At 37.1% G+C, this 13451-nt stretch overlaps 1 protein-coding gene across 2 annotated transcripts in view; it reads left to right on the top strand.

Annotated features, from left to right (window-relative positions):
• The window catches only part of si:dkey-17m8.1 (C-Jun-amino-terminal kinase-interacting protein 4), an 81760-nt gene that overhangs the window by 16014 nt on the left and 52295 nt on the right, over positions 1-13451 (top strand). For both annotated transcript variants that reach the window (XM_062062540.1, XM_062062539.1), the window contains exons 5-12: positions 348-418; positions 487-551; positions 3584-3647; positions 3753-3916; positions 7757-8001; positions 8095-8152; positions 8230-8382; positions 11941-11983. In XM_062062540.1, coding sequence (XP_061918524.1) covers positions 348-418; positions 487-551; positions 3584-3647; positions 3753-3916; positions 7757-8001; positions 8095-8152; positions 8230-8382; positions 11941-11983 — 863 coding nt within the window. The remainder of the gene's footprint in view (positions 1-347; positions 419-486; positions 552-3583; positions 3648-3752; positions 3917-7756; positions 8002-8094; positions 8153-8229; positions 8383-11940; positions 11984-13451) is intronic.

The raw sequence follows: 13451 nt of genomic DNA, 5'->3' as shown, positions 1-13451 counted from the left end.
AATGTGCATGCATAAAATGTTGGGGGTTGTTTACTTGAGTCATGTTGCCATCATAGTGCAGTCTACGCTTATCTCTTTTGTTTGACTGCCATTTACTGATCCCACTTATCATTACATCATGTACCAAATGAAATAGGTAAGCAAAGCCAGAATTATTCCTTACATCAGGCGCACCGGGTTATAAGGCGTACTGTCGAGTTTTGAGGGGGAAAAAATGCGCCTTATAGTCCGGAAAATAAGGTATTAATCATTAAGCCCTATTTTTCCCAGCTAAAGGCTTCCATGAACTCTATCAGTTGCATGTTGCATAGCGATAATCAAGCCACGGTTGTGTTGCTGTGTCACAGTGGTGGCCTTGGAGGAGCAGAAGTCGGCCCTGAGCCGGGAGCTGAGCACGCTGAGGCACACCCACAACAAGGTCCGACACGGTCCAGCGTCACTATCATGTCTTGTGTTTTCTCGCTCTCCATTCATCCTCTCCTTTAGACGGTGCACTCCTTCCGGGAGCTGATGGAAAAGAAGAAACACTCGGAAAGCGATTCAGCCCTGAGGTTGTACTTTAGTTTTAGTCTTGTGTGTAGAGATCGACAGATATGTTTTTTATTAGTAGTCAAGGAGGCCAATATTTGGTCATGTCCAGACATTCACACATATAATGATCATCATAGTAATAATAATAAATAGATGACTTTCTGGTGTAGAATCTTATATGTGTGAATGTTTGGACATTCACACATATAATTATAATAATAATAATAGACTCCAGCGACCCCCCGCGACCCCAAAAGGGGATGGATGGATGGATGGATGGATAATAATAATAATAATAAATAGATGACTTTCTGGTGTAGAATCTTATATGTGTGAATGTTTGGACATTCACACATATAATAATCATAATAATAATAGATAGATGACTTTCTGGTGTAGAATCTTATATGTGTGAATGTTTGGACATCCACACATATAATAATCATAATAATAATAATAATAAATAGATTAATTTCTGGTGTAGAATCTTATGTGTGTGAATGTGCAAACATTCACACACAATAATAATAATAAATAGATGACTTTCTGTGTAGAATCTTATATGTGTGAATGTTTGGACATTCACACACAATAATAATATTAAATAGATTACTTTCTGTGTAGAATCTTATATGTGTGAATGTTTGGACATTCACACACAATAATAATATTAAATAGATTACTTTCTGTGTAGAATCTTATATGTGTGAATGTTTGGACATTCACACATATAATAATCATAATAATAATAATAGATGGATGACTTTCTGGTGTAGAATCTTATAATGTGTGAATGTTTGGACATTCACACATATAATAATAATAATAATAGATAGATGACTTTCTGGTGTAGAATCTTATAATGTGTGAATGTTTGGACATCCACACATATAATAATAATAAATAGATTAATTTCTGGTGTAGAATCTTATGATGTGGAATGTCTGGACATTCACACATATAATGATGAATAGATTAATTTCTGGTGTTGAATCTTATATGTGTGAATGTTTGGACGTTCACACATAATAATCATAATAATTAGATGACTTCCTGGTGTAGAATCTTATGTGTGAATGTCTGGACATTCACACATAATAACCGTAATAATAAATAGATGACTTTCTAGTGTAGAATCTTATGTGTGTGAATGTTTGGACATTCACACATAATAATAATAAATAGATGACTTGCTGGTGTAGAATCTTATATGTGTGAATGTCTGGACATCCACACTTAATAATAATAATAATAATAATAAATAGATTAATTTCTGGTGTAGAACCTTATCTGTGAATGTACAGACATTCACACATATAAGATTTTACACCAGAAAGTAATGTACTTATTATTGTTATTATAATTATTATATGTGTAAATGAATAATGATAATAATAAATAGATGATTTTTTGGTGAAAAATCTTATATGTGTGAATGTTTGGACATTCACACATATAATGATGAATAGATTAATTTCTGGTGTCGAATCTTATATGTGTGAATGTTTGGACATTCACACATATAATAATCATAATAATTAGATGACTTCCTGGTGTAGAATCTTATGTATGAATGTCTGGACATTCACACATATTAACCATAATAATAAATAAATGACTCCCTGGTGTATAACCTTATGTGTGTGAATGTTTGGACATTCACACATAATAATAATAATAATAATAATAATAATAATAATAATAATAATAATAATAACAATAATACATATGTGACTTTCTGGTGTAGAATCTTATATGTGTGAATGTTTGGACATTCACACATATAATAATCATAATAATAATAATAACTAGATGCATTTCTGGTGTAGAATATTATATGTGTGAATGTTTGGACATTCACACCTAATAATAATAAATAGATTACTTGCTGGTGTAGAATCTTATATGTGTGAATGTCTGGACATCCACATATAATAATAATAATAATAATAATAAATAGATTAATTTCTGATGTAGAACCTTATGTGTGAATGTCTGGACATTCACACATACTGTATAATGATAGTAATAAATAGATGCTTTTTTGGTGTAGAATCTTATATGTGTGAATGTTTGGACATTCACACATATAATGATGAATAGATTAATTTCTGGTGTCGAATCTTATATGTGTGAATGTCTGGACATTCACACATAATAACCATAATAATAAATAGATGACTTTCTGGTGTAGAATCTTATGTGTGTGAATGTGTGGACATTCACACATAATAATAATAATAATAATAATAATAAATATTTGACTTTCTGGTGTAGAATCTTATATGTGTGAATGTTTGGACATTCACACATATAATAATAATAATAATAATAATAATAATCAATACATTACTTTCTGGTGTAGAATCTTATGTGTGTGAATGTTTAGACATTCACACATATGATAATACTAATAATAAATAGATTACTTTCTGGTGTAGAATTTTATATGTGTGATAGTCTGGACATTCACACATAATAATGAAAATACTAATAATAAATAGATTACTTTCTGGTGTAGAATCTTATATGTGTTATAGTCTGGACATTCACACATATAATAATGATAATACTAATAATAAATACATTACTTTCTGGTGTAGAATCGTATATGTTTGATAGTCTGGACATTCACACATATATTAATAATAATAATAAACAGATTACTTTCTGGTGTAGAATCTTATATGTGTGAATGTCCAAACATTCACACATACAGTATAAAAATAATAATAATAATAATAATAGATTACTTTCCGCTGTAGAATATTATATGTGTGAATGTTTGGAAATTCACACATATAATAATCACAATAATAGATGACTTTCTGGTGTAGAATCTTATCAGTGTGAATGCTTGGACATTCCTACATTAATATAATCAATCGATCTCTACTTGTGTGTTCTTGTTGGAGCGCAGTATCAGCACATTGTTGACAAGTGAAAATGAGAGTTGTGTTGGGTTTTTAAATCCTAAACAACAGTCCAAGGTTCCCGCTGTGGTCATGAATGATGTTACACAAGCTGATTCTTAACTCTTTGACACATTTAGGGATCACACGCGACACAAAAGTGCTGACTTCCCCCCAAGCCAAGAACCTTCCGTGCACGACAAGGTAAACTGACACGACGCCTTTGTGTCTTGTGTTCATTTGTTTTTGTTGAAATCAATTAATTAATATTCCTAATTTAAATAGTTGTTTTCTTTTTGCTTTTGACAGAGGCCACTTGCAAACTCTGGTCCGCCATGTTTGGAGGTGGTAGAAGCAACGGAGGAAAAGGCAATGGATGTAATCATGAAGGCGGCCTCGGATCAGTTTGTCAAGGACATCATAAGCTCCACTCCTGAGCTAAGAGAGTTCCATGGCTCCTTGGATATAGCCAGGTAAATCATCTAAAACAGTGTTTTTTAACTATTGTGAGCACCGCCAAAAAGTACGGGTTTCTCAGCTGTGGTCCGTATGGGCCGCAGTGGTACTGAGTTGTAATAAACTTTTCCACCACTTGTGGCAGTAATGACAATATCCAACAAACAGAAGAAATCAAGAAGTTTTTTAAGCGCAAAAAATTATGACTAAATTATTTAAGCTGTTTCATTTACACTTGAATTTTATTAAAAATTTTGTTAAGAAACATATTTATTATTATAATAGTTAGAATTTATTTATTTTAGCATTGTGTAATTGTATGTAAATGTATTTTTTTAATCACTTTTAATGAGTCCCTCCTTCGTAGGTTAATTTGTGTCTTTATTACAAAAGCTTTTTCTGGACACTGAATTTATGGAACTAAATTTTTTGCGTTTTACTTTTGTGAGTTGAATTTTTTTTTACATCAAATTACGCTGACAATTTCATTGAATAAAAATTTGTGAGCCAAATTTCTGTGTTTGATATTTTGGTGTTTTAAAAAATTCAGTATAAAAAACGTTCTGTGCAGAAAAACATTTGTTGCTTTAAAACTCAACTTAAAAATGTTTTGATTAATTTGTATAGGTTTTCCGATTCATTAATTTCAGTTTATCAAAATCTTCCATCCATCCATCCATTTTTTACAGCTTGTCCCTTTTGGGGTCGCAATTTTAACTAAATTATTTCATTTGGGTTATTTGAACTAAATAATTTCGCCACACCTAGTGTGTGTGTGACAATCATTGGTACTTTAACTTTAACTTTTAATATTTGTTGTTTTAATTAATTTAAAAAAAATTCAGTGCAAAAATATTTGTTCTTTAAAACTTAAGACCCACTTGTGGTAAACTAAAAACTGAAGTAATTGATCCTGTCTCAGAACCAGCCAATAAGGTGTCAAAGTTGCTGTCACGTGACACGGGTCTTAAAAAGAGGCAGGTTATGCAGCGCTACGTTTTATAGGCCATGCAATCTTCAATGACGTTGTCAGCATCATTTTGATGTAAAGAAATTCAGTTCACAAAATTCAAACGCAAAAAAATCAGTTGCATAAATTCAGTGTCAAAAAAAGATTCTGTATTAAAAACACAAATTAACCTTGTTTTGCAGTACTGTATTTTCCGGACTATAAGGCGTACTTAAAATCCTTTTTTTTCCCCCTCAAAACTCGACAGTGCGCCTAATGTAAGAATAAGTTTGGTTGAGCTTACCCACCTCGAAGTTATTTTATCTGGTACATGGTGTAATGATAAGTGTGACCAGTAGATGGCAGTCAAACATAAGAGATAAGTGTAGTCTGCACTATGATGGCACTATGACTCAAGTAAACAACACCAACATTTTATATGTTCCATTGAAAATATAGAACATTACACACGGCGCTCTAAAATCTATCAACATGTTTTAGTAGGACTTTGGTAAGCTATGAAGCCACACCCCTTGACGTGCATCAACATAGGAGTATTATTATGGTGTCTGTATAAGGTAAGACATATTATCTGGCGTTTTGTTTTACAATATTATGCAAAAGCAACTTTTCTTACCTTGTGGTACCTGCAGATCTGCATTTGGGATCTGCATGAATCCTGAAAAATTGCACGTGTCCGCCTTTGTAGTCCGTGCCGACCCCGTAGTCGATCTTCTTGTTACGTGACATTCATCCTCCACTGTTGCCATTTCTGATATAAAGTAGTGTAAAGTTCTTACTTATATCTGTCAGTAAAGTCGCCACGAAAGCGCTAAAACATACCGGTGTAGTGAGTTTACATTATTCACCCAAGGAAGTGATCCAAACTGCTCCGTTATTGATTGAAGTAAAGTCTGAATGTCATTTAAACAGTTAGCTCCATCTTTTGACACTTCTTCCACGCTACACCGCTACAACAAAGATGACGGGGAGAAGACGCTATCGAAGGTGAGCCACGTAAATAAGAGCGCCCGCAAAATGGCGCATTCGGAAGCGACTGTTGGAAAGCGGCTTGAAGATGATCTGTAAAACATTTTGAGCAAAGAACCACCATTACATATTATGTAGACCACAAGGAAGTCTTTTATATTTAGAAAAAAATTATAATAATATGACTCCTTTAATGCGCCTTATAATCCGGTGCGCCTTATATATGAAAAAGATCAAAAATAGACCGTTCATCGGCAATGCGCCCAATGGTCCGGAAAATACGGTATATATTTTTTTGCATTTAATTTTGTAATCAGCCTGACTTAAGCCTTGATACTAATATTTGTGATTTCATATCATTTGACAAAGTGTATCTTATTAAACTGTAAATAGCTTAGATATAATTATTGAATGTGATTAAAATCAAGAGTAAGAATACATGTTAAAGTCCTACTGAAATGAATTTTTTTTATTTAGACGGGGATAGCAGATCCATTCTTTGTGTCATACTTGATCATTTCGTGATATTGCCATATTTTTGATGAAAGGATTTAGTATTGAACAACGACGATAAAGTTCGCAACTTTTGGTCTCTGATAAAAAAAAGCCTTGCCCCTACCGGAAGTAGCGTGACGTCACCGGAGGAAGGGCTGCTCATATTTTCCTATTGTTTACACCAGCAGGGAGAGAGATTCGGACCGAGAAAGCGACGATTACCCCATTAATTTGAGCGAGGATGAAAGATTTGTGGATGAGGAACGTGAGAGTGAAGGATTAGAGTGCAGTGCAGGACGTATCTTTTTTTGCTCTGACCGTAACTTAGGTACAAGGGCTCATTGGATTCCACACTCTCTCCTTTTTCTATTGTGGATCACGGATTTGTATTTTAAACCACCTCGGATACTATATCCTCTTGAAAATGAGAGTCGAGAACGCGAAATGGACATTCACAGTGACTTTTATCTCCACGACAATACATCGGTGAAGCTCTTTAGCTACTGAGCTAACGTGATAGCATCGGGCTTTACTGCATATAGAAACAAAACAAATAAGTCCCTGACTGGAAGGATAGACAGAAGATCAACAATACTACCAAACTCTGGACATGTAACTACACGGTTAATGCTTTCCAGCTTGGTGAAGCTTAATAATGCTGTTGCTAACGACGCCATTGAAGCTAACTTAGCTACGGAACCTCGACAGAGCTATGCTAAAAACATTAGCTCTGCACTTACGCCAGCTCTCATCTGCTCATCACGACCCGTGCTCACCTGCGTTCCAGCGATCGACGGTACGACGGAGGACTTCACCCGATCACCGATGCGGTCGGCGGCCCGGAGACGGAGGAAGTCAAGGTGAGGTCGTTCGGCTAGCGCGTCTGCTATCCTCAAAGTGCTCCTGGTTGTGTTGCTGTAGTCCGCCGCTAATACACCGATCCCACCTACAGCTTTCTTCTTTGCAGTCTCCATTGTTCATTAAACAAATTGCAAAAGATTCACCAACACAGATGTCCAGAATACTGTGGAATTTTGAAATTAAAACAGAGCTTTTTGTATTGGATTCAATGGGCTCCGAATACTTCCGCTTCCACTGTTGACGTCACGCGCAAACGTCATCATATCGGAACGTTTTCAGCCGGAAGTTTGCCTGGAAATTTAAAATTGCACTTTATAAGTTAACCCGGCCGTATTGGCATGTGTTGCAATGTTAAGATTTCATCATTGATATATAAACTATCAGACTGCGTGGTCGGTAGTAGTGGCTTTCAGTAGGCCTTTAATATTTGAATGGTCCCCTGTGTAGTGCAAAAGTTGGGCCCCGAGGTCAAAAAGTTTAAGAACCCCCGGTGTAAAACCATATTATTATTCTTTATATTTTATTAATGTAATGTTTTTCATTTCACTTTGTCCATCGTCAGCACTCTGGCAAGACCCAAAACGGAAGAGTCTGACACCAGCTTGGAGGATGAGCTGAAGGACGGGAGGGTGGAAGTTGAAGGAAGATGTGAAGAGAAGCAGGAAGGACAAGAAGAGGAGGAGGAAGAGGAGCTGGAGGAAGACAGCATGGAGTGGGAGCAACGCAACACTGACTCCGTTTTTTCTGAGCTGTCGGAGCTGAGTCAGGATTTTGTGGAGAGTGTTGACCAAGGTGCTAGCGTCAGAGGTACCGGCAGACCTCAACAATATTTGTACTTATGACTTGTCATGCATATGCAGTACAATGCAGTAATATCAAGTGTTTGAACCCCACATTCAGGCAGTAGCGAAGAGTTTGAGGAGGTTCTTTCTCAGTACGAGGAACTGAAAGTCACCCAGTGAGTCCTGCATGTCACTCAGGTCAGATGTCCACAGGAACCACACTTCTTTCAAGGACTTTCACTCTCCTTTCCAGTGAGTTGGCAGACGCCGCCCGCAAGGCTCTGCTGTCCCGCGTGGTGGAGCTGACCGACGATCGCTCCGCTCTCAAACTGGAAGTGGCCTCTCTCAGGGAAACGGCGTGCCGCTTGGAGAGCCGAATGAAGGAGAGGGAGGAGGAAATGAAAAGGTCTCCAAGAGTACTTTCATAGTATCTTACTTTGTTTGGGGCTCTTGTTCTCAGGGCGTTCAATCGGTCGCAACTGGACTGTTCGGTTTGTCTTAAACCACGTTTCACCTCTCGTCCAAGTAGACTTTAGTTCATATTCATAGACTTTCATTGGTCACATCTAGTTTTAGACTCAGATTGGTCTAGATCTAACCAGTCCTATATTTAGTCTTGGACTAAGATTAGATCTCACCAGGCCTATGAGCATGAATTGATGTAGCCTACTTGGATGAGAGGCGAACCGTCTTCTAAGACAAACTGAACAGTCCAGTATAGTCAAGATCTGACCGAAGTAAGTCTAAGACTACATTTTAGATTGGTCAGATCTAGTCTTAGACTTAGTTTGTCAGGTCTAGACCAAACTGGACTGTTCAGTTTGTCTTAAATGACGTTTCGCCTCTCATCCGAGTAGGCTTTAGTTCATGTTCATAGACTTTCATTGGTCAGATCTAGTTTTAGATTCAGATTGGTCTAGACCTAACCAGTCCTATATTTAGTCTTGGACTCAGATTGGTCTAAATTTTACCAATATAAATCTAAGATTAGATCTGAACAGGTCTATGAGCATGAATTGATGTAGCCTACTTGGATGAGAGGCGAACCGTCTTCTAAGACAAACTGACCGATGTAAGTCTAAGACTACATTTTAGATTGGTCAGATCTAGTCTTAGTCTTAGATTGTCAGGTCTAGACCAAACTGGACTGTTCAGTTTGTCTTAAACAACGTTTCGCCTCTACTCCAAGTAGACTTTAGTTCATATTCATAGACTTTCATTGGTCAGATCTAGTTTTAGACTCAGATTGGTCTAGATCTGACCAGTCTAGTATGTAGTCTTAGCCTCAGATTGGTCTAGATCTAACCAGTCCTATATTTAGTCTTTATTTAGTAGACTTTAGTTCATGTTCATAGACTTTCATTGTTCACATCTAGTTTTAGACTCAGATTGGTCTAGATCTGACCAGTCTAGTATGTAGTCTTAGACTCAGATTGGTCTAGATCTGACCAATCTAAGTCTGAGATTAGATCTGACCAGGTCTATGAGCATGAATTGATGTAGCCTACTTGGATGAGAGGCGAACCGTCTTCTAAGACATACTGAACAGTCCTGTATAGTTTAAATCTGACCGATGTAAGTCTAAGACTACATTTTAGATTGGTCAGATTTAGTTTTAGTCTTAGATTGTCAGGTCTAGACCACACTGGACTGTTCAGTTTGTCTTAAATGATGTTTCGCCTCTCCTCCGAGTAGGCTTTAGTTCGTGTTCATAGACTTTCATTGGTCAGTTCTAGTTTTAGACTCAGATTAGTCTAGATCTGACCAGTATAATATGTAGTCTTAGACTCAGATTGGTCTAGATCTGACTAATCTAAGTCTAAGATTAGATCTGACCAGGTCTATGAGCATGAATTGATGTAGGCTACTTGGATGAGAGGCGAACCGTCTTCTATGAAAAACTGAACAGTCCAGTATGGTCAAGATCTGACCGATCTAAGTCTAAGACTACATTTTAGATTGGTCAGATCTAGTCTTAGACTTAGATTGTCAGGTCTAGACCAAATTGGACTGTTCAGTTTGTCTTAAATGATGTTTCGCCTCTCATCCGAGTAGGCTTTAGTTCATGTTCATAGACTTTCATTGGTCACATCAAGTTTTAGACTCCGATTGGTCTAGATCTGACCAGTCTAATATGTAGTCTTAGACTCAGATTGGTCTAGATTTGACCAATCTAAGTCTAAGATTAGATCTGACCAGGTCTATGAGCATGAATTGATGTAGCCTACTTGGATGAGAGGCGAACCGTCTTCTAAGACAAACTGAACAGTCCAGTATAGTCAAGATCTGACCGATGTAAGTCTAAGACTACATTTTAGATTGGTCATATCTAGTCTTAGGCTTAGTTTGTCAGGTCTAGACCAAACTGGACTGTTCAGTTTGTCGTAAATGACGTTTCGCCTCTGATCCGAGTAGACTTTAGTTCATGTTCATTGACTTTCATTGGTCAGATCTAATTTTAGACTTAAATTGGTCTAGGTCTACATCCAGCCCAATCTAAGACTAGATCTGACCTATACAGGTTTATGAGCATGAACTGATGTAGCCTACTTGGATGAGAGGCGAACCGTCTTCTAAAACAAACTGAACAGTCCAGTATAGTCTAGATCTGACTGATCAGATCTTGTTTTAGACTTAGCTTGGACTAGGTCTACGTCTAGCCCAATCTAAGACTAGATCTGACAAATACAGGTCTATGAACATGAATTTATGTAGCCTACTTGGATGAGAGGCGAACAGTCTTCTAAGACAAACTGAACAGTCAAGTTTAGTCTAGATCTGACCGATCCAAGTCTAAGACTACATTTTAGATTGGTTAGATCTAGTTTTGGACTTATATTGGTCTAGGTCTACATCTAGCCCAATCTAAGACTAGTCCTGACCTATACAGGTCTATGAGCATGAACAGATTCAGCCTACTTGAGTGGCGGAATGTCTTTTACGACAAACTGAAATGTCCAGTTAGGTCTAGATTGTTCCAATCTAAGTCTAAGACTAGATCTTAGATTGGTGAAATCTGTCTTGGACTTGGATTGGTCTAGATCCGACCAATTTTAAGACTAGATCTTGTATTGGTCAGATCATGTTTTAGACTTAGATTGGTCTAGAGCCAACCAATCTAAGCCCAAGACTAGATCTAGTATTGGTCAAATCTTGTTTTAGGCTTAGATGGGTCTATATCCGACCAATCTAAATTTAAGACTAGATCGGACCAATCCAAGACTAAGACAAGATCCTACCAATCTAAGTCTATGAGCCTAATTGGATGAGAGACAAAAACTGAACAGTCCAGTTTGGTCTGGTTCTGACCAATCTAAGACTAAATCTTACATTAGTCAAATCTCGTCTTAAACTTAGATTGGTTTAGATTTGACCAATCTAAGTCTAAGACTGAATTTCACCAATCTAAGTATGAATATGAAGCTAACTTTGATGAGAGGCAAACTAAACAGTCCAGTTTGGTCTAGACCTGGCAATCTAAGTCTAATACTAGACTCGTAGACTTAGTTTAGTCTAGAGCTGACCATTCTAACTCTATGAGTATGAGCGGATGAAGTTTACTTGGTTGAGAGGCGAAACGTCAAACTGAACAGTCCAGTTTGGTCTAGATCTGATCTCGATCTTACATTGGTCAAATCTCATCTTGGACTTAGTTTGATCTACATCTGACCAATTGAAGTCTAAGACTAGATCTTAGATTGGCCAAAGCTCGTCTTAGACTTAGATTGGTCTAGATCGGACCAATCTACATCTAAGACTAAATCGGACCAATCCAGGTCTAAGACTAGATCAGACCAATCTAAGACTATGAGCACGACCTGATGAGAGGCGAAACGTCTTCGAAGACAAACCGATCAGTCCAGTTGTGATCGATGGAATGTTCTGAGAAAACAATGACCCTAACTTCCATTGATGACGGTGCACTTATGTTTATTGACAATTTTATATATTTTTGTTTTTTTAGACTTCGAGAGAAATTGGAGGCTTTTCAGTCGTCGGAGCCTGATGTGAGTCCAGATTGTTGTTTTTTCCGATTCAAACTCCTATATACTGCAGTACTGTACTCTTCATTGAGTGTTTTGTAATCAGGTCCAATACAAGAGCTGTATTTCATAAACACAGTACCGTGCTTAAAATCCTTTTTTCTCTCTCAAAACTCGACAGTTTGCCTTATAACACGGTGCGCCTAATGTAAGGAATGATTCTAGTTTTGCTTACCGACCTCGAAGCTATTTTATTTGGTACATGGTGTAATGATAAGTGTGACCAGTAGATGGCAGTCAAACGTAAGATATAAGTGTAGGCTGCACTATGATGGCACTATGACTCAAGTAAACAACACCAACATTTTATATGTTCCATTGAAAATATAGAACATTACACACGGCTCTCAAAAATCTATCAAAATGTTTTCGTAGGACTTTGGTAAGCTATGAAGCCACACCGCTTAATGTGCTTCAACATAGGAGTATTATTATGGTGTGTGTGTATAAGGTAAGACATATTATCTGGTGTTTTGTTTCCCTATATTATGCAAAAGCAACTTTTTTTTACCTTCTGGTACCTGCTGATCTGTATTTGGGATCGGCATAAGTCCTGGAAAAATTGCGCGCGTTCGTAGTGTAAAGTTCTTACTTATATCTGTCAGTAAACTCGCCATGAAAGCGCTAAAACATACCGGTGTAGTGAGTTTACATTAGTCACCCAAGGAACTCTAGTTATTAGAGTTCCGGTCGGACGGTTTTTCACGGGACACATTTCGGGTGTTGTTGTTGTTTCCGGATGAGGAGATGCTGCTCCGTTATTGATTGAAGTAAAGTCTGAATGTCATTAAAACAGTTAGCGCCATCTTTTGACACTTCTTCCACTCCCGTCCTTGCACGCTACACCGCTACAACAAAGATGACGGGGAGAAGACGCTGTCGAAGGTGAGCCACTTAAATAAGACCCGCCCACAAAACGGCGCATCCAGAAGCGACTGTCAGATGATGATGTGTAAAACATCATCTGTGCAACATTTTGACCAATGAACCACCATTACATGTTATGTAGACCAGTGTTTTTCAACTTTTTTTTTCAAACTTATTTCACATTTTTTTCATTGGAAAAATGCGCAGGCACACCACCAGCAGAAAACATTAAAAAAATGAAACTCAGCAGCCAATATTGACAGTAAAAAGTCCTTCTCGCAATTGTTGGATATGACTTTAAAGCATAACCAAGCATGCATCACTATAGCTCTTGTCTCAAAGTAGGTGTACCGTCACCACCTGTCACATCACGCCATGACTTATTTGGAGTTTTTTTATGTCTTCCTGTGTGTAGTGTTTTAGTTCTTGTCTTGCAGTCCTATTTTGGTGGCTTTTTCTCTTTTTTTGGTATTTTCCTGTAGCAGTTTCATGTCCTTCCTTTGAGCGATATTTGCCGCATCTACTTTGTTTTAGCAATCAAGAATATTTCAGTTGTTTTTATCCT

The sequence above is a fragment of the Entelurus aequoreus genome, linkage group LG11 (genome assembly GCF_033978785.1).
Source record: "Entelurus aequoreus isolate RoL-2023_Sb linkage group LG11, RoL_Eaeq_v1.1, whole genome shotgun sequence".
Lineage (NCBI taxonomy): Eukaryota > Metazoa > Chordata > Actinopteri > Syngnathiformes > Syngnathidae > Entelurus > Entelurus aequoreus.
Note: the sequence above shows the minus strand (reverse complement) of the source record. Positions and strands in the feature narration are given on the sequence as shown.